The sequence below is a fragment of the Sphaerodactylus townsendi genome, linkage group LG02 (genome assembly GCF_021028975.2).
Source record: "Sphaerodactylus townsendi isolate TG3544 linkage group LG02, MPM_Stown_v2.3, whole genome shotgun sequence".
NCBI lineage: Eukaryota > Metazoa > Chordata > Lepidosauria > Squamata > Sphaerodactylidae > Sphaerodactylus > Sphaerodactylus townsendi.
The window spans coordinates 122765343-122786258 of NC_059426.1; the positions used below are offsets into that span (position 1 = coordinate 122765343).

Below are 20916 nucleotides of genomic sequence, written 5' to 3' on the forward strand. Positions count from 1 at the left end.
GTCTGTGCATCCTGGATCTGGTTCCAGAAAGGTGGCCAACTTCCATAGAGGGTTCAAATCAAGGGAATGGGGAGACCTATGTTTGCAGTTGCGTACTTCCTCAAGTTTCTCTTTGGAACCATATTATAATCACTCGACAGCCGCACACTTCCTACTGCTTACTTGCTGAATATTGTGTTCAGAATGTCAATTTTTTTCACACTCAACATTTTCTATTTTTTAGGAAGAATTCCAAGTGCAGCTTCTAGTAGAATATCCTTTGCGTTGCCTAGCATTGGTTGCGCAGGTTGCTGCAGAAATGTGGAGAAGGAATGGATTATCTTTGATTAGCCAGGTCTGTATCAAATAGTGCCAGAAATACATTTTCTTACTTGATGTTGCATTTCCTTTTAAGATCAAGTTGCCAATACATGCGGGCCTGGGCTTGGTCTTGGGGGTGGGAGGGCAGGAGGCTGGTGCCGGGCAGCAGAGCATTTGCTCCGCCACCCAGCCTGGCTGTTTGGGGAGGTGGGAGGGCTTCTGGCAGCCTGCAGAGCAGCGGCAAATCCAATGTCGGGGTGACAAACTCCAAAGAATGAGGGAACAGGACTCATTTCATGAGCCCTGCTTCCTCATTGGTCAAGGGTTTGTCATCACGGCATTCAATTCATTAGAGCTTTATTGTTTAGGATTGCTGAATCCAGTTCAGTATTTAGATTCCATCTCCATGCATGCATAACATTAACCACTGAAACATAACCCAGATTTCTAAAAGCTGAAAATGTCAGCAAGATTTGTCAGTAATTTTTATTTCCTAAAAATGCATTTTATTGAACATTTTGTGCACATGTGTGTGTAGAAATTAAATGTATTGGACCACATTCCTAAAATATATGGTGCTGGTGCAAATTAAACTTGATTCATTAACTTGTTAAATATATTTTTTTCCTTTTCAGATGTTTTATTATCAAGATGTTAAATGCAGAGAAGAAATGTTTGATAAGGATGTAATTCTTCTTCAGGTAAAACTATTTTGAACTTCTTTACTCATATAGTAGCATGGTTCTTGTTATTTCTTCCACAATGTTTTAATTCTATTTCATGTGGGTATAACTTTTAGGTTGGTGCCGTTTATATGGATCCAAACAGCTTCCTCTTGTTGGTACTCCAACGGTATGAACTACTTGATGCCTTTAAGAACATCATGCCAACAAAAGACCAGGTACCAACCTATTCTATTAATTTTCACAGATCAAGCATGTGCAAATATCGTGATGATATCTGCTTTGATGGAATAATAGTATTCTGCTTAAATATAAACAGTGTTTTATTGAAGAATCAATGTGTTAGGCTTTTTAAGTCACATTGTTATAAATCTTATAGGTTTGGTTGAGAGAAAACACTAAACCACAGGTTTCTACATGAATGAGGTTTGAAGTAACTCAGACCTTTCTTGTTCAGTTCTTTCTTCCCTTTTGTCCAGTGAGCTAAGTCATTCAATTTTCTCAGCAGACTACTGTCTGCCTGTTCAAGTATAATCGCAAACTGTGAGTAGCTGCAGAAGTAGCTCTTGACCTCAACATGTACAACAGGAGGAGAGGTCAAATAAACCTGTAGCTCTTTCAAGGTTGCTCATGAAGCTACAGATTGTGCTTTGATATTTCATTATGTATTATTTATTGATGTTATTTATAGTCTTCTTTTTTCACTGAGACTCAAGATGGATTGCACAGTGTAAATCAATGCAGTTAATAGGATGGAAAATACAGTAAACAATATAATAAGGTTAGAATTGCAAAAATTAAAATCAAATAAAAAGCTGAAAGAGGTGGGAGGGCATATTAAATTGTTACCCAAACAGGACTCAGAGAATGGAAAGTTAGTTTTAAAAAGGGTTCCAGAAAGGAATAACTCAAGACCTTGTAGCATCAGTGTACCAAAGTTGATCTCAGTAGCAGTACCTTGCTGAGGATCAGCAGTGGCGTAGTGGTTAAGAGCAGATGCATTCTAATCTGGAGGAACTAGGTTTGATTCCCCGCTCTGCTGCTTGGGCTGTGGAGGCATATCTGGGGAATTCAGATTAGCCTGTGCACTCACACAAACGCCAGCTGGGTAACCTTGGGCTAGTCACAGCTTTTCGGAGCTCTCTCAGCCCCACCCACCTCACAGGGTGTTTGTTGTGAGGGGGGAAGGGCAAGGAGATTGTAAGCCCCTTTGAGTCTCCTACAGGAGAGAAAGGGGGGGGGGGGTTATAAATCCAAACTCTTCTTCTTACTATCTAATGGATATCTCAGCCAGAGGAGAGGGCAGGGTCCTCATAAAACAATGCAAAAATTATATTATAGTCTCTAATAAAGCCAATAACTTTCTAGACAAGTGTTTCTCAAACTGGGATCTTGTGTCTCCTGGAGGTCTGCAGTCTTGTTCCAGGTGGTCTGCAAGTCTATTTGGCTAACCTGAAAATGGAACCCTCTCAGTTTTCTAGGATGGGAGAGGCACTGTCCACTTTGTAAGGAGGGGTACAGAACTAGTTATTTCCTCTTTTGAAGGGTGAGGATTTATACAGTTGCTGTCAACCAAAGTCACCAAGCTTTCAGAGTACTACCCTGGGAAAAGTGCTATTAGTTGCTGGGAATCTGAGTAACATCTAGGAGATACAGTTGGCATTCACAGTTACTTCTGAAGTTAAGTTCTGTTGCCGTTCACTCTGTTTTCCTGTGCAACAGGTTTCAATACACCTAACGCCATTCCTATTAGCTGTTTAATACCTGAAGTTCAGGTTTTGTGGGGCTTCTGTCTTTTTTCTATGTTTCTTCAAGCAGCTCTGAATTTCCTAGACTTCTTCCTGCCCCTCTTGAGCTGGTATTTCTATGGTCATATTTAACCAGTAAAGATGTTTCTTGCTATCTCTGGGGCAAATTACCTCTAATCAAGGGTGAAATCGATTCGAATTGAAGTGACTCTTGAGTTGTGGCCTGCAACTCTTTGGGGGTGAGGCGACCTATAAATCCAATAAAATAGACAAATAAAATAAACAATAAAATAAACAAGCAAACAAACAAATAAATTGTCAGAGCTAGGCCTATTCCCTTTTTTTGTATCTACCGTTTTGTACCCTGCTGGTCTGAAGAGAATGGCAACAATGACCAACTCAGAGTGAAAGGAAGGCGGAAGAGCAGACGGAAAAAGAGCTGGAGAGTTTCTTTAGGCAGCTTACAGATCTTGCTCTGCCTCCAGTTGCTTCAGGTGGAAGTGGACTGTTCATTGTTGCACACACTGGTTGATGGTTCTCATACACAGTCTTTCAGGGTTATTTGGAAACTGCAGGGGTAGATAGAAATCTGCAGTTTTAGAAGGCTCTCATATAATCTAAAATGTTAGTAAATCTGTGGGGAAAATAACAGCTTTTGAAGCCCAAGTACTCCAGTGTTCTGTTAGTTCTCTCTGCTGTGGCATAATATATTCTATCAAGAAACTGTATCTCTGTATCTTTGTCTTTCACTGAGTTTCATTTGTATGAAGCTGATTCTAAATATTTCCAGTTTACTTTTCCCTTTACTGTAAAATAAACCTTTATTTTGTTGTGTTAAATCTCTGTTCTCCTTCTTGATATTAAGGGTGGACAAAGTTATAACTGGGCTTTAGCAAGGCATGGGACAAACTACCTCAGGAATAGCTAGCAGCAGGCCAGTATCCAAGTATTTCTGTGACCTCTTTTATAGGTGTGCTTAGTGGCATGACAGGGAAGTATGGTGTGTTCAGTAGTCCCCTGTTAACCCCAAGTCAATACATGCTGCCATTGTACTGCCTGAAATGGCAGACGCTGTTAATAGACTGACAGTTTTCATACTAAAAATATTTTATGCCCTGTGCTGATACTGTTGCTCGTGACATGGCCCTGTGGAGCCAGCTTCTCCTCTGAAATCTTAACTTGTATGCCATTTGCAAATTAAAATATTTTGCTTGAGTCTAAAATGTATATGATAAGGGTCTCACTTTACTGTTTGAGGACATGAACGTACCTGGTTTGTAGCATCTAATTTGTAAAGGTGAATTCTGCAGTGTGCAACTACTAGAGAAAAAGAATGGCTTGGGGGGTCTACAAAAACCCTTTTACTAAAAGTGGGGATCCTTGGATTGCTGAAGTTCCAGCTTTTCTGTACTAGCCTATGTTGTCTGCAAATGTAGTATATAACTCAGGCACAGTAACACTGTAACAGCTAAGATTTTTGCCTAGTGGTTTTTGTATATCTGAAAAATAGAATCTCAGCTTCAGTTTGCAGACCTAATTTCATGATATAGATTCAATCTTGATTTTTACATTATGTTCATAACACAACATTCAGGCTTGAATCAATTGAATATACTCCAGATTCCTTCAATTAACCTTAATCTTGATTTTTTTTCACGCTACTTTATTCTCCCAAGAACTGGATTGATTTCTAAGTAGCTGTCTTTAAATCTTACAGGACTTGAATAAACAGTGTAACACATTAATAGAAGAAATGCTTCAAATTCTTATCTACATTGTAGGTAAGAAACATTTGCCTGCAAGGGCGATGGGGTCTGACCATTTTCTCCTTCGGGAGGGGGAGGGGTCTATCCAGAAAATCTGTCCAAAAGTACATTCTGTAGTTCATTCTTTGCTTATTTGATGCCTGCAATATATATATGCACTACTGCAATGATTCAACAAGTGATTTCTCCCTCCAAAAGTCTGTACCTCTGATTCAGAGATCTGAGGATGACATTTGCCATTCATTTTACAAATATTAAGTAGGTTTTATAGATTTAATAACTGAAACAAATATACTCGGGAGTGTTAAATAGGCATATTTCATACTACTTCTGTGCATCATGCTGATGGGCTTGGTACCTGTGCAAAGCAACAATTTCAGAAAAGTCTAGAGCTAGAGGTATGGCCTTGAACCATGCATGCTGGAGAGAGTGAAGTTGCATCTTTACTGGTTAGTTCCTTTTTGTACCCCATAGCACTAATAACATGATGTAACTTCACTATCATAAGCTGGTTCCTGAGGCTGTAAAAAGCCCCTTGGCAGTGATGTGTTCTAGCGTAATTTTTGCAGCCTCTCCTGTTTCTATGGTGTCCCTCATGCTGGTCCTATGATAGACTTACTGCCCCATCCAAGGCGTTAGGCGGCAACACATTGCTCCCCTAGAAGCTTCCTAGCAGTGTGGGGAGGCTTGAAAAGTGAAAAAGTCTCCCTGCTTCCCAGAAGCCCCTACTGGGTTTAATAGTCTACCACCTTTTTGGTAGCATAAGTCGAAAAACCCAGCCACCGGCATATTGGGGCTAATGGCTGGGAGGAAGCCAACCAATGGCTCTACCCCCAGCCATCCCCTCCATGCTAATGGCAGGGGTGCTAGGACATCCCGCATTGCTAGCATTGCGTCCCAGCGCCGGAGAGGATGGTTGCAGACAGAATCACCCCTCCACTAGGGCAAATGCCCCGGGAAGGGAAAGTCCTGGCACGGTGTCGCTCCCTCCCTCCTTCCCACATCTTGAAACATTTGAAGCCACTTTTGGAGAACTAGTGATCTAGTGAACTGTTGGTGATGGTGTATGAAAAGTGCCATTTTGAAATAACTTCTTTTTCCCATTGTTTTCCCATTAGGAGAAAGATATATACCAGGTGTCAGTCATGTGACAAAAGATGACGTTACTATGAGAGAAATTATCCATTTACTCTGTATTGAACCAATGGCTCACAGTGCTATTGCGAAATCTTTACCCAAAAATGTGAGTGGTTTCTTTTTTTACTTTTACTTTTACTTTCTTTTTTTCTGCCATTTCAGGCAGTAATTTTAAAATGTTTGCTCCTATCTAGGGAGGCTCCTTGAAACAGGAAATCTCAAACATAGGCACATACACTTTCCCACTTTCTGAACATTGAGACTCATTTTAAATGGGCAAATTTACCTGAATGTGGTCACCATGCATGTACACAGGGATCTTTGTACCCTAGAGAACCCATGTCGCTTTAAACAACTTTGTAGAGCATTGATACCCATTAGCTCTCTATATTTTTGTTACAGTAAATTTTTGGGACAGTAATGGATAGGATGCCCCCCACAGTAACTGAGTAATTGTACATATGCATTAAGGTATTCTATGTATAGTGCCATAACAGAATAGAATAGTAGAAAACAACTATAACTGTTAGAAGTACTATAGTTATACATCTGTTCAGTTGAAGTAATAGTTCATGTAAATCAAATCTTAGAATCTCAGGGTATTTAATATGATGAGACTCTCAAATCACATTTAAGACTATTCAGTTGAATGTTGTGTTAGGTGAAAATATTGATAAGGAAGTTTTCCTCTTTGACTTATGCTGCCACTAAATTGCAGCAAAATTCTTAAAGATACTGTTTACAGTGTAAATAGAACATTGTTTTCCTTTGTCATTTGAATTGTTGCTGTATTATTTGCGTAACTGACAAATGTAGAGTTATATCAAGATATCTGTAGACTTACTGTTGGGTAGACTTGTCTTACTGTTTTTCAGCAGCCCATATTTTGTTCTTAGTGCATTAGCTTGTGAAATGTTTTTAACAGGAGAACAATGAGACCGGTATGGAGAGTGTCATTCACAAAGTGGCTTTGTTCAAGTAAGCATTTACTTCTTTTCTCTCAGAGGTGGGAAGATAGTGATGTGATCTGTTTGTCATGCTACAACAAGTCTAAGGAGCAGCAAGGAGCAGCAGTGGCGTAGTTGTTAAGAGCAGGTCTAATCTGGAGGAACCTGGTTTTATTCCCCGCTCTGCTGCCTGAGCTGTGGAGGCTTATCTGGGGATTTCAGATTAGCCTGTGCACTCCAACACACGCCAGCTGGGTGACCTTGGGCTAGTCACAGTTCTTCTGAGCTCTCTCAGCACCACCTACCTCACAGGGTGTTCGTTGTGGGGGGGAAGGGAAAGAAGTTTATAAGCCCCTTTGAGTCTCCTTGCAGGATAGAAAGGTGGGGGATATAAATCCAACTCTTCTTAATATGGGAAACAAAATATGAGGAACCACAGAAATTCATGGTGCAAGATAGCAATTTAGAAATCCACTAATTTGTGTTAGAGCAGTGATCATCAACATTTCTAAAAAAATTTCCAGTGGCCTCCAGCCATCAACCTGTTGCTGGCACCATGAGAACTTTTAACCTGCAAACATGTGATATCAGTTAAGTAACTGAAAAAGTGGAAGCCAGTTACAGCATCACTGGTGTCAAGGCCAGGAAAGTGGAGAGCGGACTAAAACAGCAGGACAGAAAGCACAATCTGAGCACCAGGAAGTGTATCATAGTACGGGACAAGGCGAGAGTTTAATCCACAGATAAATTCTATTGCCAAGTTATTTGGCCTCAGTGTGCTGCTGTTCTTTCAGCTTGCATCCACAGAGGCAGCAGATACCGATTCTTTGCTTTCTACACATTCATGCTAAAAAAAAAACCCTAAGAGTACAGTCCAGATTTGGGGGGGGGGGGGGGCACTGCCTCCAAAGCAGCTCTGGGCGTTGCAGGCAGGAGAAAAATTCAAAATTCTTCTTGCCACCCAAAGAGCTGCACAGAGGAAACAGACTTACACTACTGTGTTTGTAGCGTAAGTCTGAAAGCTGTGCCGGGGCAATTGGATTGGGCTGCCAGAGCACCAGTTGGAATCTTAATGCATCTGGTAGTATTGTCACATTTTTGTTTTCTTAGTAGGGTCTAAAATAATTGTATGTGTTTGTATTATTAAGACTAATTGAATATATTAATCTAAGTTGATCTTTTTAATAAAGAAAGCCAGGTGTATCATGCCATGGAGTTTATGAACTGAAGGATGAGTGCCTCAAGGAATTTAATATGTTCTTTTACCATTACACCAAGACTCAGCACAGCAAGGTGAGAGACTGTTCCAATTATCATGAAGCATGGAGGCAGGACTTACATTTCTGCTGCAGCAGCATATTAGATGTGAAAGGGGAACAGAGGGAGAAAGGCTGCTTAATTATGATTGATGTTGATTAACACAGATCAGACCTATTATCATTCTGGAAACATAGTAAAATTAACTTTTGAAGCTTTTAAAATACTTTTTTCCCCTAGGTGATGAGAATTAGAACTAGACTATTGTAATCTGTGGGTCCAAACAAGAGTAATTTGCAAATGTAATTGTATTCAGGCAGCTAATGACTAACTCTTGGAATCTAATTAAACTTGCACAGTTTAGATCCTTATTATCTATTGCCTCAAAGGTTTAATTCCAACATAAAGAATCTGTTTTACATCCATCATGGTTGCTAGGGGCCAAACTAAATGTTAACACTTTATAATGAGTTAAGTCTTAGTTTCCCCAACCTAACTTACATTTCCTGCAGCCACATAGCAGTTATGGAGAAACAATTTCCCAAGAACCACAGGATCCTGTTCCCAATTTAAACTGGCACCATGGCACAGGTTTAGGAGGGCAAGAACCTCCCCCGTATGTTGTTTTCCTCAGTTAAAATAACCAGGGGAAATCTCAAGTCGCCCCAGCTCCTGTGCAATGGTCCAAATCAGAATTGGAACTCTGCAGTTCTTGGCTCATTAGTTCTCGCCACCTGTTGTTTGGAGTTATTTGCCCTGATGTGGCATCTACATGTTCAACTTGAAATTGCTAACTTCCATTTGAAAGTGTGAATTTACAATTTGGCAACCTGCACATCAGCCAGACTTCAGATTATCAATCACCAAGCCAACACATCATATTTGTGTGCATTATGTGCTGTCAAATTGTTTCCAATTTATGGTGACCCTTGAAATGAATGACTTCCAAAACATCCTATCAGGTCTTTCAAACTAAATGCCATGGTTGGTTTTTATAGAGTCAATTCATCTCAATCTATCTTGGGTCTTTCTCTTTTCCTACTGCCTTCAACTTTTCCTAACGTTATTGTATTTTACCGTGAGTCTTCTCTTCACCCAAGTACAAGAACCCCAGTTTGATCATTTTAGCTTTTAGGGAGAGTTCAGACTTGATTTGATCCAGAGCCCAGCTATTTGTCTTTTTGGCAGTCCATGATATCCATAAAATTCTCCTCCAATACCATATTTCAAATAAATAAATTTTTGTTTTGTCAGCTTTCCTCATTGTCCAACTTCTACATTCATAATTAATAATGCGGAATATGATATGATTTAGCTTGATCATGGTCTGCAGCAACACTTCTTTACGCTTAAGGATCTCCTCTAGTTCCTTCATTACTGCCCTTCCCATTTCTATCTCCTTCTGATTTCTTGGTTCCACTCTCCCTTTTGGTGAATGATTGAGCCAAGAAAAAGAGAATCGTTAACAATCTCAATTTCTTCACTGTCAACCTTAAAGTTGTATAATTTTTTTATTTATTCTCAGTCCTTTCTTCCTCAGTTGTTTTTATTTTTGTCTTGATGTTCAGCTGAAATCCTGCTGTAGCACTTTCTGCTTTAACATTCATCTGGAGTTGTTTCAGGTCTTCATTCTTTTTTGCTGGTAATGTGGTGTCATCTGCTATCTCAAATTATTAATGCTCCTCCCTCCAATTTTTGTCCTGTGTGCATGTGAAGCGCTGTCGAGTTGCTTCTGACTCATGGCAACCCTATGAATTAATGACCTCCAGAATGTCCTACCAGTATCAGTCTTTCTCAGGCCTTGCAAACTAATGGCTGTGGCTTCCTTTATAGAGTCACACCATCTCATGTTGGGCCTTCCTCTTTTCCTGCTGTCTTCAACCTTTCCTACTGTTATTGTCTTTTCCAGTGACTCTCGTCTTCTCATAGCGTGACCAAAATACAATAGCTTCAGTTTAGTAATTTTAACATTTCACTCAACCTTCATTTAAATCTAATCTAGTTGTCCTTATGATACATTTTGCATACCCAATAAATTGTTAAAGCTGATCTTGTTACCTCTGCATTCCCAACTGAAATGTTAATACATTATTTTATGCTCATTGACGAATACTATGAAAGGAAAAGAGCAATGCACTGGGGATTTATCTGTTATTTGAAAATTAAGCCTGCTTGGTAAACATATCATTCATGCATTTGGTCCAGAAACTCTTTATTTTGTTGCTATTCCTAGGATAAATTAGTTCATTCTCTCTTTCTCTTTTTGTATCTCTGTTTTTTTAAAACAGGCTGAACACATGCAAAAGAAAAGAAAAGTTCAAGAAAACAGAGATGAAGGTAACAGGTTGAAATTTAGCTGATTTACAGGAAGTGCAGTGTTGATAAAACAAGAACTTTGGCTCAGTTGATCACCATTAACTGTCTGCAAACGGACAAGAAATAGTGACCTAAAATACTTGGAGACCTGAGTTCCCTCTGTGATAAATGTTGAGTGCTATCACAGAAAAGATCAGGGTTGCGACTCCATTTCTGTACAAATGCGTATTCTGTACAAATACATATGTATGTAGCGTATTAGCAAGGAATGTGAGCCCTCCTTCTTTCACCTGTGTCTAATGGCCTGTTGTCCTTTTTATTTTTCTGGAGACTGTCACAAGCATATGTTAAAGCTGTCAAACTCTGTTTTGCTGCTTGACTGGCTTAGGATCATGCTGCAGTCACTGCTTGGGCCCCTCTAGTTTTACTTCACCAAGATTGTAGTTGCATATAAACTATGTATTTGGTTATAGAGGTTAATGTCTTCGTGGAGGAGCTTATAGGTAGTAAACTTATAAGTAGTAAACTTATGGAGGAGCTTATAGGTAGTAAACGATTGTCTTCTGCTTTCCAGGAATGCCAGTCATTGTAAGGTTGTATCTCTGTATTTCTTGACTTACTCTGAAGCAAGTTATGAACTAGCTCTCCATCTAGAACATTTTTCCCACAGTACCTCCAAGGCACTGAGTACGTTCTTCCTTTCCCCTGAGGGTTGCTACAGTTAAATTCCATCAGTGATCTTAGCAATTTTTTTTTAAACTCTGGGTTTGGGAGTTTGGTATAATGTTTGCCTCTGAACATATTTATATGCGAGAGCTACATTTCAGTGGCAGATCATTTATGTTTTTGTACCCATGAGTCCCAGATTCAGTTCCAAAATCTCTATCTAAAAATGTTTGGAGTAGAACTTGAAAAGATCCCTGCCAGTGGTCAGGGAGCCCAGAACGCTCCCTTGGCATCTCTGGGCAGAAAGGCAGGATTTAAATGTTGTAAATAAATAATATAAAACCTGCCTGGCAGTTATAGTCAACAACAGAGGCCATGCGCCAGAACTGAGTTGGGTGAACACTAGAGACTCTTGTCTTTTCACTGGTGGGATCTTGTTTGTAGAACGTCCTTTGCACAGTTGCTCTCCTGGACATTATCCTTGTCTAGACTTAGCTTTTTCTGTTTGTCTGCACTTTTAGTTGACTTCTCTCCCCTCGTTTTTATCTTTGTGAAGATTGCTGGTCTATGTTCTCAAAACTGAGCTGACTTTTTATTTTCATGAGGGCTATGAATTTGACTACAAGTTTAGTACTTGTTTTGTCTTTTTGATTGGTTTTATTCATTTTACATTGAGAGCTGCCTTGAGGCCCATTAGTTGAGAGTGCAGTTGATGACTTCAAATAAATAAAATTAGTAAAACACATGCATTTGTTTGCCTTTTCAGCATTACCACCTCCAACACCTCCTGAATTCTGTGCAGCTTTCAGAAATGTGGTAAAAGTTCTGAACTGTGATGTCATGATGCATATTCTGAGAACTGTTTTGCAAAGAGCACTAGAACTGGAAAGCCATTTGTGGACTGAAGCAATGATCCAGATGGTATGCTTGCCAACAATATGTTCATCTAGAATTTCTGTTTTGGTCAGGGGCCAACATGGGGAGGGTGAGAAAGGCTACACTTTTCCACAACCCAAAAATCCAAAGGAAGCTCAATTTTCTGTTTCAAAAATAAAACAATTTTATTTTATGAACTTCTGGGGATAATAAAAAGGGAAATAACACATGTTTTTACTGTATCCTAAGTAATGACAGTCAGGCTCTGATTCTGTTTTGTTTGTAATTCTGTTACCTTTAGTATTTTGAAGGTTTTCTGATTATAATAATGTGTTGAACATGCAGGCTATATTCTGTTGTGTTTGTTATAGTATTTAGTATGCCCATGAATGCCAGATTAATAAATTTGAACCATGGCTGTAGCGAATGATCAATTTTTTTACAGTCTTTAATGACATCTACTTTGCTGTTGATCAGTTACCATCAGCATGTATATCAGGACCGAAAGTGGCAAAGGAGTAATTGATTTTCCTACTTTCCCCCCCTATCACTCTTGCACTCAAATTCACCTGCAGGGGCTACCAGCTTCTTTTAGCCCCACAAGTGAGAGGATTGTAGACACAGCATCACTGTCTGTGTTTCTTTTCCTCCCACAGGGCAAACAGCAGTTTAGGGGAGCAGTGATTTGGACTGGGGGAATGTTCCAAGGGGGAAGAGTTAAATATTGTTGTTGTTTCCCCAGCTGGAAGCTCCCCCAAAAGCTGAATTTAAGTGAAAGAAAAAGAACAGTAGGATGTACAATTATGCATGCTTGGGTCTTCTTTGCCATCACTTGTTGATCCCCATCTGAATGTGTGAATGGACTCAATTGGGACACATTATATTTGAGTTAAAAGTTCTGGAATGTAAGAATACCGTATATACTCGTGTATAAGTTGACCCACATATAAGTCGAGACACCTAATTTTACCACAAAAAACTGGGAAAACTTACTGATGCGTATAAGTCGAGGGTGGGAAATGCAGCATCAATTGAGGCATCAGTAGGTTAAATGTTTTTGAATATTTATTTCAAAGAAAAACAGTAAACTGGCTCTGTAAGTGGAAAAGAGGGTCAACAAGAACAATAACTTTAAAAGTACAAAAAAACCTTAGCTCAACCAGCAACCAAGCTAAAACACAAGAGTTAAAATCCTTCAATACTGGATTCCTCATCATCATCTGTATGTCCAAATGTAATCCAACTTAGATTTTAAGAGGGATATTATCAGAAATGAAAAATCTACTATTAGCTTCCATTGTAAACAATGTGGGATGGGGCATCCCTTTGGGGGTCAATAACTTTGGGATCCCCTGACTCCAAATCCTCTTCTACCAAACGCATTGAGCTGGTGTCATATAGAGACTCTCCTGAGTGAGACCAGCCAGGTTTGGTGAAGTTGGTTACCCAGAGGAGTCCCAAAGTTATGGACCCTCAAAAGGGTAGCCCCATCTACTAATAGCTCCCATTGAAAACAATGGGGAATGGGGGCACCTCCTTTGGGGGTCCGTAACTTTGGACCCCCTGAACCAAACTTTACCAAACTTGGCTGGTATCATCAGGAGAGTCTTCTGAGGGTACCCTGAAATTTTGGTGCCTCTAGCATAAAAACTGCGCCCCCTGCTGGCCGGCAAAGTAAAAACACACAAAAAATTTTAATGATCCAAGTATATAGGTCGAGGGGAGCTTTGTCAGCATTAAAAATGTGCTGAAAAAATTCCGGGACTTCTTATTACATGAGGTGTATCAAGCACGTTAAAATAAGTCTGGTACAGGTGTATATAGCAAGTTTGGTCTTCATACGTTTTGTCCCACTGTCTGGACACAATTTTGCAGTAGATTATGGTTGTCGGTAGTTCTACAGAGCATAGGCTAAAATTTCTTAAGTCTTTTTGGCATGTCATGTTTAAAGTATGTATCTTAAACTGATGGTTAAAAGTATGCTAGTATAGTTTTCATGCTCTTCTGCTTAATTTGGCATCTAAGGAGCTCAAAGGGCTTAGAAGTTGCCCATTCTGCAATAAAACGATGGACACATTTCTTTTTAAAAACCCAACAAAACAATCAGTGCAAAAGATACAAAATGTGAAATTCTTGTTTGTTAGGTTTTGCTTATGGGCAAAAATGTTCATGGAATCCAGAATTTTAGTTCATCTATTTCATATTGTTAGCACAATTTCCCCTTTTGCTTTTGGATACGGAACAAAGATCATCACATAACTGTAGTCAAGTGTGGACCAGCAACAAAGTTGACCAAGGGGTGAAAGCTGTGGTGGGCCTGGCAGCGAAGTTCAGGAGCTGTGCCAGAATCACTATCAGTGGAGCAATGGTGAAGGGGGGATGAGAGCCACAGTGGAATCTGATGGCTGTAATGAGGGGATGATCTGTGGTGGAGGCCAGGAGCTGCACCAGGCTTGGCAGCAGTGACAATGGGGAGGGGAGATGTGGTGGAGGCTGGCCCAGGGAGCCATGGTGGGAGCTTGAAAATTAAGAGGGAAAGGGAAACCCCTGTGAGTATTACAGACTCCCACTTGAGTCTCCATTGCAATATTTCTGTAGCAATCCACTTGCCCTTTATCCATTTCAGAGGTTTAGCACCGAGGGTCTCCCATCCCCCTAGATCAGCACTAGAAGGAGCTCAGTGAGTTTCCAGGGAAGTTCCATTCCACTAACTGAAGTGCCTTTTGTTAATGGAAAATTGCATTTGAATCCAGTCTGATAACTTATTTTTGAAATAATGGTAGCCATGTGCATCATTTGGGTCTGACATGTTTTTCCTGCAACCATAACGCAGATGGGAAACTAATTTTTAAAATGTTGGGAAACTAATTTTTAAAATGTGGGAAACTAATTTTTAAAATGTTGAGGGTGGGGGCTAATTCAAATTTGGATTGCTGCACAAAGGGAGGAGGGGCTTCTTGTTTCCCCAGTGCCATTTTCAAGAATGAAGCAGCTCCGGAGTGTGTTTATGTTATTTTGGAGCTTCACAAAATATTGCACTGCAGAGGAAGTGAGTTCAATCCAGGTTGCTTTTAAAATGTTCAGATCTAATTGGCCATTAGCAACAATGTTACAAGGAGACAAATGCACAGCATCCTCTCGGGATATAATTACTGTTATGTGGAGATCCCATCCAAAAATGGAGACAAAGCCTAGATCTGATTCTCACAGTTTTAATGCCAGTGATGCCAGACTACCTGCTGGACTGAGAAAAACGCATTTTAATAATTCCTCCTGAATCAGCCTGATCAGACTTGCCCCATTTTAAAATTATGGGATTAATTACTCCTTTGTCAGTCATCTGTCACCTCCCCTATTTTACAGGAAAGCTTTATTGCAGTGAAGAACACCAGTACATTTGTTTGCTATGTTGTTTTTAAGGAAATAGACATGTTCTGGACAGCTAGGCAGCCCAATAATGGCAGGTTCTTTTTCTCTCCTAAATAGTCTGCATGGGAAGAATCATATATCTTTGAAGCCAAAGAGTGTGTCATTACAGTAGAACAAGTGAAAATATGCATGTGTGAGGAAACCTAAATAAGTCATACTTGTTGTTTTCTAGGTTCTTCACCTCCTTGCTTTGGGTTTATTGGAAGAAAAGCATCAGTTAGAGAGGCTTCCAGAAGAAGAAGTGACATTTGACTTCTACCACAAAGCATCAAGTAAGTGCCACCACTGTAAAAGGAGAATCTTCATACTATCCTGAACTAAAACATTAACTTGCTGATCCAAGAATAGTGCACCAGGGAACCAAATTACAAAGTGAAGAATTGAAAGGCATTACTGTCCACAGAAGTGATGAATTAGCTGCCACAAAAAAACAGGTCTCCTGTAATTTTAAAATACATCCATATCTAATACTTTAAAGCAGCCTATATTCATATTTTAATTAAATTTTTGTATCTTGTATTGAAAAGGAATGGGAAGCTCTGCTTTGAACGCAATGAATATACTAATGATTTTGGAAAAACTGAAAGCAATCCAGCAGCTAGAATCCCAAAAGGATATGATCAACTGGGTACTACAAGTAAGCAAAGCAAGAGATGTTCACAGTTAACTGTTAAAAGCCGTTTGAATTTTTTAAGGAATCTTGTAATATTTTTTGTAGAATGCTTATTATGTCGAGAGTATCAGTTTCACAGGATAAATTGTGCAGATTTATTTTGTTAGTGTTTGGAGTTTTGAGAAGGAAACAGTTACCGGTAATTGGAAATCCATGTTTGTTTTGGAATCTTTACCAACTGCTATGTACTTTATCAGTGCTACAGGAGAGTCTTTCATGGATTTCCCAGCATCACAATTAGTTGGACCAACCATATGCACTCCAATTCCATGTTAGGGGTTTGTTAGGAAAGGAATTGAAACAAAATCTCCATCATAGTGCATCTATAACCATTTATAAACTCAGTACTTAATCCGTAGCTGCTTGCTTTACAGTGAAATTTTCCTGCATTTTCCTGTTCATTACAAGGAAAGCTGAGCTAAGCAGCTGTTTTCCTGCCGCCACTTTGGTCTTGTGTCTGCAACCTCCATTTGGGTTTCTCTATTTGACTTTTTTTTTTAAAAAGGAGGGGGGTTGGTCCTGAATTAGACTTTACAGCATTATTTTTTAAAAGCTTCCTGAAATGCTGGCCTGAAGAGTGGGTGAAACTGCTACTGCTTTGTGGGCAAGGGAAGGTGGGGAGGAGCAGAGAAAACTCGAAGTTGCATCCATGCTGATTCCCTTTGCTGTCTCTGCAGAGGGAAACAAAAAGTCACACTTTAACTAGTTTCAGAAACTGCGAGGAGAGTCAGATCTGAGAGTGCATTGAGTCCTGAAAAGGGGGAAATGTGAGTGTATACTCAATACCCCAAAGAGAGTGTATACTCAATGCAGAGGTGACTGTGTGCATATATGGCCTATGGCCGTGGTGGCGAACCTTTGGCACTCCAGATGTTATGGACTACAATTGGCCATGCTGGCAGGGGCTGATGGGAATTGTAGTCCATAACATCTGGAGTGCTAAAGGTTCACCACCACTGGCCTATGGTATGACTTACATGTATTTGTATAGAGGAAGTTGGTTTTACATGCTTCTTGCAGAGACAACTAATTGACCATTAGATTTAATTAAATTTAATCAGAAATTTAAAACCACCATAACATAACTGTAGAACCAGAACCAGAAGATTGCAAAAACATAAAAAATGAAAACCATAAAAATAAAATATCAATTTGGAAATTCCTCTTCCTCAAAAGTGCAAACCTTTTAAAAATTTAGAAATGTTTTGAAACAGAGAGCATCCAAAGTAATTAAAATTCCAAAACAAACTGAGAAAAGAATACCCAACAAAACAGGACGAGCATTTAAATGCATTTAAAAACAGCTCAAAACAAAATCAAGGAAAACTATTTTTCCAAGAACCAGAGAGAAGAGGACCCCCTCAACTATAACCCCCCCAGGCAAAAACAAAAAAAATAGAATAACTTGAAGTAAACATTTAAATGATACTTTAAAACAAAGTCACCTGTGGGTAAACCAGCCCTGAAGATGTCCAGACACAGAACGAGAATCTCTTCCCATGAAGGCAGCAGAAATTCAAGGCACAGACAAGAACAGAAGTAGCACAAGTACTACCAGGACTTCAACAAATGTAGCCTTGCAATGGAGAAAAGCTGCAGGGCAGGTCTCTTATTATCTCCTTTGTACATGCTCAGAGGGCCATAGAGGGCTACAAAAGGACTGTTTTATGATCTGGCAGTCAGTACTAATACTCTCCCTAACATCTGATCCCATTGCCTGGAAGAACTGCCTCCCTCCCTCCCCCTCCCTCTCGTTGCCTGAGAAACCTGTAAAATAGAAGAAAAACAGAACTCTGAGCCTTAAAATGCTAGCTCGGAATATTCCGAGGAATATTCAGGATACATTTATTGATATGCTGAGAAATCCAGATACCTAATTATATCTGGAAAACCCCAAGAAGGTATTTTTCAGATGTATTGAACCAGAAATGTCTGGCTTCAAGCTTGGGTTCAGGCATAGACTTCTGGCTATCCTTTTCCCAATAAAAAGAATGTAACTGTGATCCTTTTATGTGATCAAACTATGTGTCCCTTCTGAGAAGCTTCATATGTATATGTGTTATTGGCAGATTTCACAGAGACTGACTCAATACATTTGATTTAGAGAAAAAGGTTGTGGGAAGCAGTAGTATTGGCTGTGTCTAACAGTGTTGCTACCAAGTATGACCTGAACAGATATTTTCAAACATGACCTCATATCATCTTTTGTACAGTAAAGAACCCGTAATTGAACTGTCAAACTTTTGTTTCTAGATGTTTGAAACAATAAAACGTCTGAGAGAGAAGTCTAATTTGCCAACAGTTGCTATTGCATCCGTATCAGAATCTACAAAAGTCCACGAGGTAACCATAAATCAGGGAAGAAATTTTTATAGTGAAACAGCTGTATGGTGTCAAATTGGAATTTTGATCCGATCTGGCAATTCAGTTAGGTGCAGTGATGATGAATTTGCTGATAAGTATTTAAGTGGGAATCCAAAGTAATTTGCAAGTAGCCTCTTGGTTCCACCCCTTGCTGCCATGTTACCCTACAGCAGTGGTTCTCAACCTTCCTAATGCCGTGACCCTTTAATATAGTTCCTCATGTTGTGGTGACCCCCAACCATAAAATTATTTCTGTCTCGGTTCCTAAGACCATTGGAAATATGTGTTTTCCGATGGTCCTAGGCGACCCCTGTGAAAGGGTCATTAGACCCCCAAAGGGGTCGTAACCCACAGGTTGAGAACCACAGCTCTACAACCAGCCTCCATGGAAGCACATGACCTTGTAGCACAGAGTTCTGTGTAGTCATGCTGTGGGACACCCCTGTGCTTTTTCCCCTCTAAAGAGAGGGTAACACAGAACACTTGCTTAGGTTAGGAAAGAGCTGTTTAATGTTTATGTTTACATTCTAAAATACATACATATTCTTCAGGCAACGAATAAATGCAGTATCTGCAGACTATTGATTTTTTTAGGGTAAGAACTTATACATCTTCTTCCCTTTACCACAAATGTTGTAGGAACTTGGTTACTTTAGAGAAATCAGACTTTCTTCTTCAGCCAGGCTTGTGTCTAAAATAGTCAAACTATTATCTGCTGTTGGGGGAGAGGGTCAGCAGCTGGGAGTGATGTATGTAGGCCAGCTGTGGGAGAATGCAAGTGGCCTCCAACTTTCCTTTTGGCTAGTCTATAGTCTCTCCATGAGCAATGATAAGCACATCCTGTTCTGTAATCCTGCTTTATTATTAATGGAAAGAAAGAGATCAAATGTTTTTTCAGGGAAGTTTTATTGATTTATTTTTCTGTGCCAAATAAGGTACAAAGCACTCAGGACAAGGAAAAGGCTGAGAGGAAGAGGAAGGCAGAAGCAGCTAGGTTACATCGCCAGAAGATCATGGCCCAAATGTCTGCATTGCAGAAAAATTTCATTGAAACTCATAAGATTTTATATGAGAACACACAAGAAATACAAGGGAGAGATGATATAGAAGAAGAAAGGTAAGAAGAAATAATCAGTTGTAAAATCCTTGGTAGTTTTTGGAATCCAGGCAGCGTTCAGTCTCCCTCAATTCTTCTCCATACTGCAGCACTCTGTTCCATGTGTCTTTTGTCCCTTCCATTCCCATGATTCCTAGCGCAGCCATTTGGATGGTCAGCAAGAATCCACTTTTCCCTTTTCACCAGCCAAAAAGCTGCTTGCATCCAGCCTATAGTATCTCTGGTCTGATGGGTGATACAAATTTCTGACCCTGTCAGAAGGGATTGAATTCTGCAAGATTAGGCAAGGTGTTCGGTTTGTCATTCTTCTCTCCTCTTGCATAAAGGGAGCAGGGATGAGGAGGACATAATTCTGAGATCAGCTTCCAGTGTCTCCTCAAGAGTGAAATTCCAGGAGGAAACTGTGTCAGAACAGTGCCTAGATTATCCATTTTAAAAATGAGTTCAAGGGAATATTTTCAAATATTAATTTATTGGCTTATTTACTACTGTCTATGATCTACTGTACTAACACATTTTCTGTAATAGACTTATTTTGTTTAGTGCATTCTGGTTGACAGCTGCTGTATTTGTAGCTTAGCTTGGGTAAAGCAATTCAAACATAACTTTATAAAACTTATTTGTTAATTGCAACACCTCCCACTCCCTGAAGAGAGACAAGAGGCCCAACAGGGGGGAAGTGTGTTGCGGGGTGTGTGTGCATGTGAATGTTTAATAGCTTCCTTTAGCCTAGGCACTTCCCACTCACGCACACACTCAAGCCCTTTCAGCCAAAAATCCTGTCAGGAAGACTAATAATAAGCTGTCACCAGTTCTGAGGAAAAACTGGGAACTTTGAGAGGCTTTTAAAAGATAAAACAAAACTAGATTTTATTTTACAAGCTTTCTTCTCAGGTTGTTGTTACAAAGAGGTACTTAAGCGTTTCCGGTTTCTTGAGGCAGATATTTACTTAGATGTTACAGAGCAAATGCAGTTTCTCTTAAATGGCTGTTTCAGTTATAGCTTCACTTAAATGGCTGTTTCAGTTTCCAGATAACTTCACACACACACAGGTATCTCTGTTTGGGGTAAACCTTTTCAACATGGTCCTGAACTCTTTCCCAAAACTCCCACCCTGAACTCCAAAGGGAACTCACACTGGCCTGGGACAGATTAAGCTCTGGGTTTCCCTAAACCTACACTTAACTCTGCCAGTTAAGCTAAACACACCCTCATGGGCTGTCCGGCTCAGTTTCTAGGTGTGGTCTCCCCATGAGACAATAGCCAAGCCCTCTGTGTGGTCTTAGGAGCATCCCCGTGAAATAAGCTTTCCTCTTGTTTTGCACCACCACCAGACCTCCTAGCCTCTAGTGAAAACAAGGCTCTTTTCTCTCAGCGTTTGAGATCTCTTTGAGAACACAGGGCCCCTAGCCGTTCTCCCTCTGTCTCTGTCTCTCAGCCTCTAGACAAGATCTCCAACTGATTGAATCTGAGAACTGACACGATCTGTGTGTCTCACAAACTGCTTTCAGAAATTTTCAATCTCTTCAAATCTCCCTCATCTGTCTTGCTGACAGGCTGTCTCTGTATTTATAGGAGCGAGCACACCCTTTCTGTGGTTCCTGGCTACTGCATTTCAGCTAGCCAATCAGGTGGT

At 40.0% G+C, this 20916-nt stretch overlaps 1 protein-coding gene across 2 annotated transcripts in view; it reads left to right on the top strand.

The window, feature by feature from the left end:
* UBR1 (ubiquitin protein ligase E3 component n-recognin 1) overlaps nucleotides 1-20916 on the top strand; it is a 99688-nt gene that overhangs the window by 54950 nt on the left and 23822 nt on the right. For both annotated transcript variants that reach the window (XM_048484122.1, XM_048484123.1), the window contains exons 17-29: nucleotides 224-334; nucleotides 936-1001; nucleotides 1100-1201; nucleotides 4449-4512; nucleotides 5616-5740; nucleotides 6560-6612; nucleotides 7772-7874; nucleotides 10127-10175; nucleotides 11587-11741; nucleotides 15298-15397; nucleotides 15653-15762; nucleotides 18052-18141; nucleotides 19098-19279. In XM_048484122.1, the coding sequence (XP_048340079.1) occupies nucleotides 224-334; nucleotides 936-1001; nucleotides 1100-1201; nucleotides 4449-4512; nucleotides 5616-5740; nucleotides 6560-6612; nucleotides 7772-7874; nucleotides 10127-10175; nucleotides 11587-11741; nucleotides 15298-15397; nucleotides 15653-15762; nucleotides 18052-18141; nucleotides 19098-19279 (1310 nt within the window). The remainder of the gene's footprint in view (nucleotides 1-223; nucleotides 335-935; nucleotides 1002-1099; nucleotides 1202-4448; nucleotides 4513-5615; nucleotides 5741-6559; nucleotides 6613-7771; nucleotides 7875-10126; nucleotides 10176-11586; nucleotides 11742-15297; nucleotides 15398-15652; nucleotides 15763-18051; nucleotides 18142-19097; nucleotides 19280-20916) is intronic.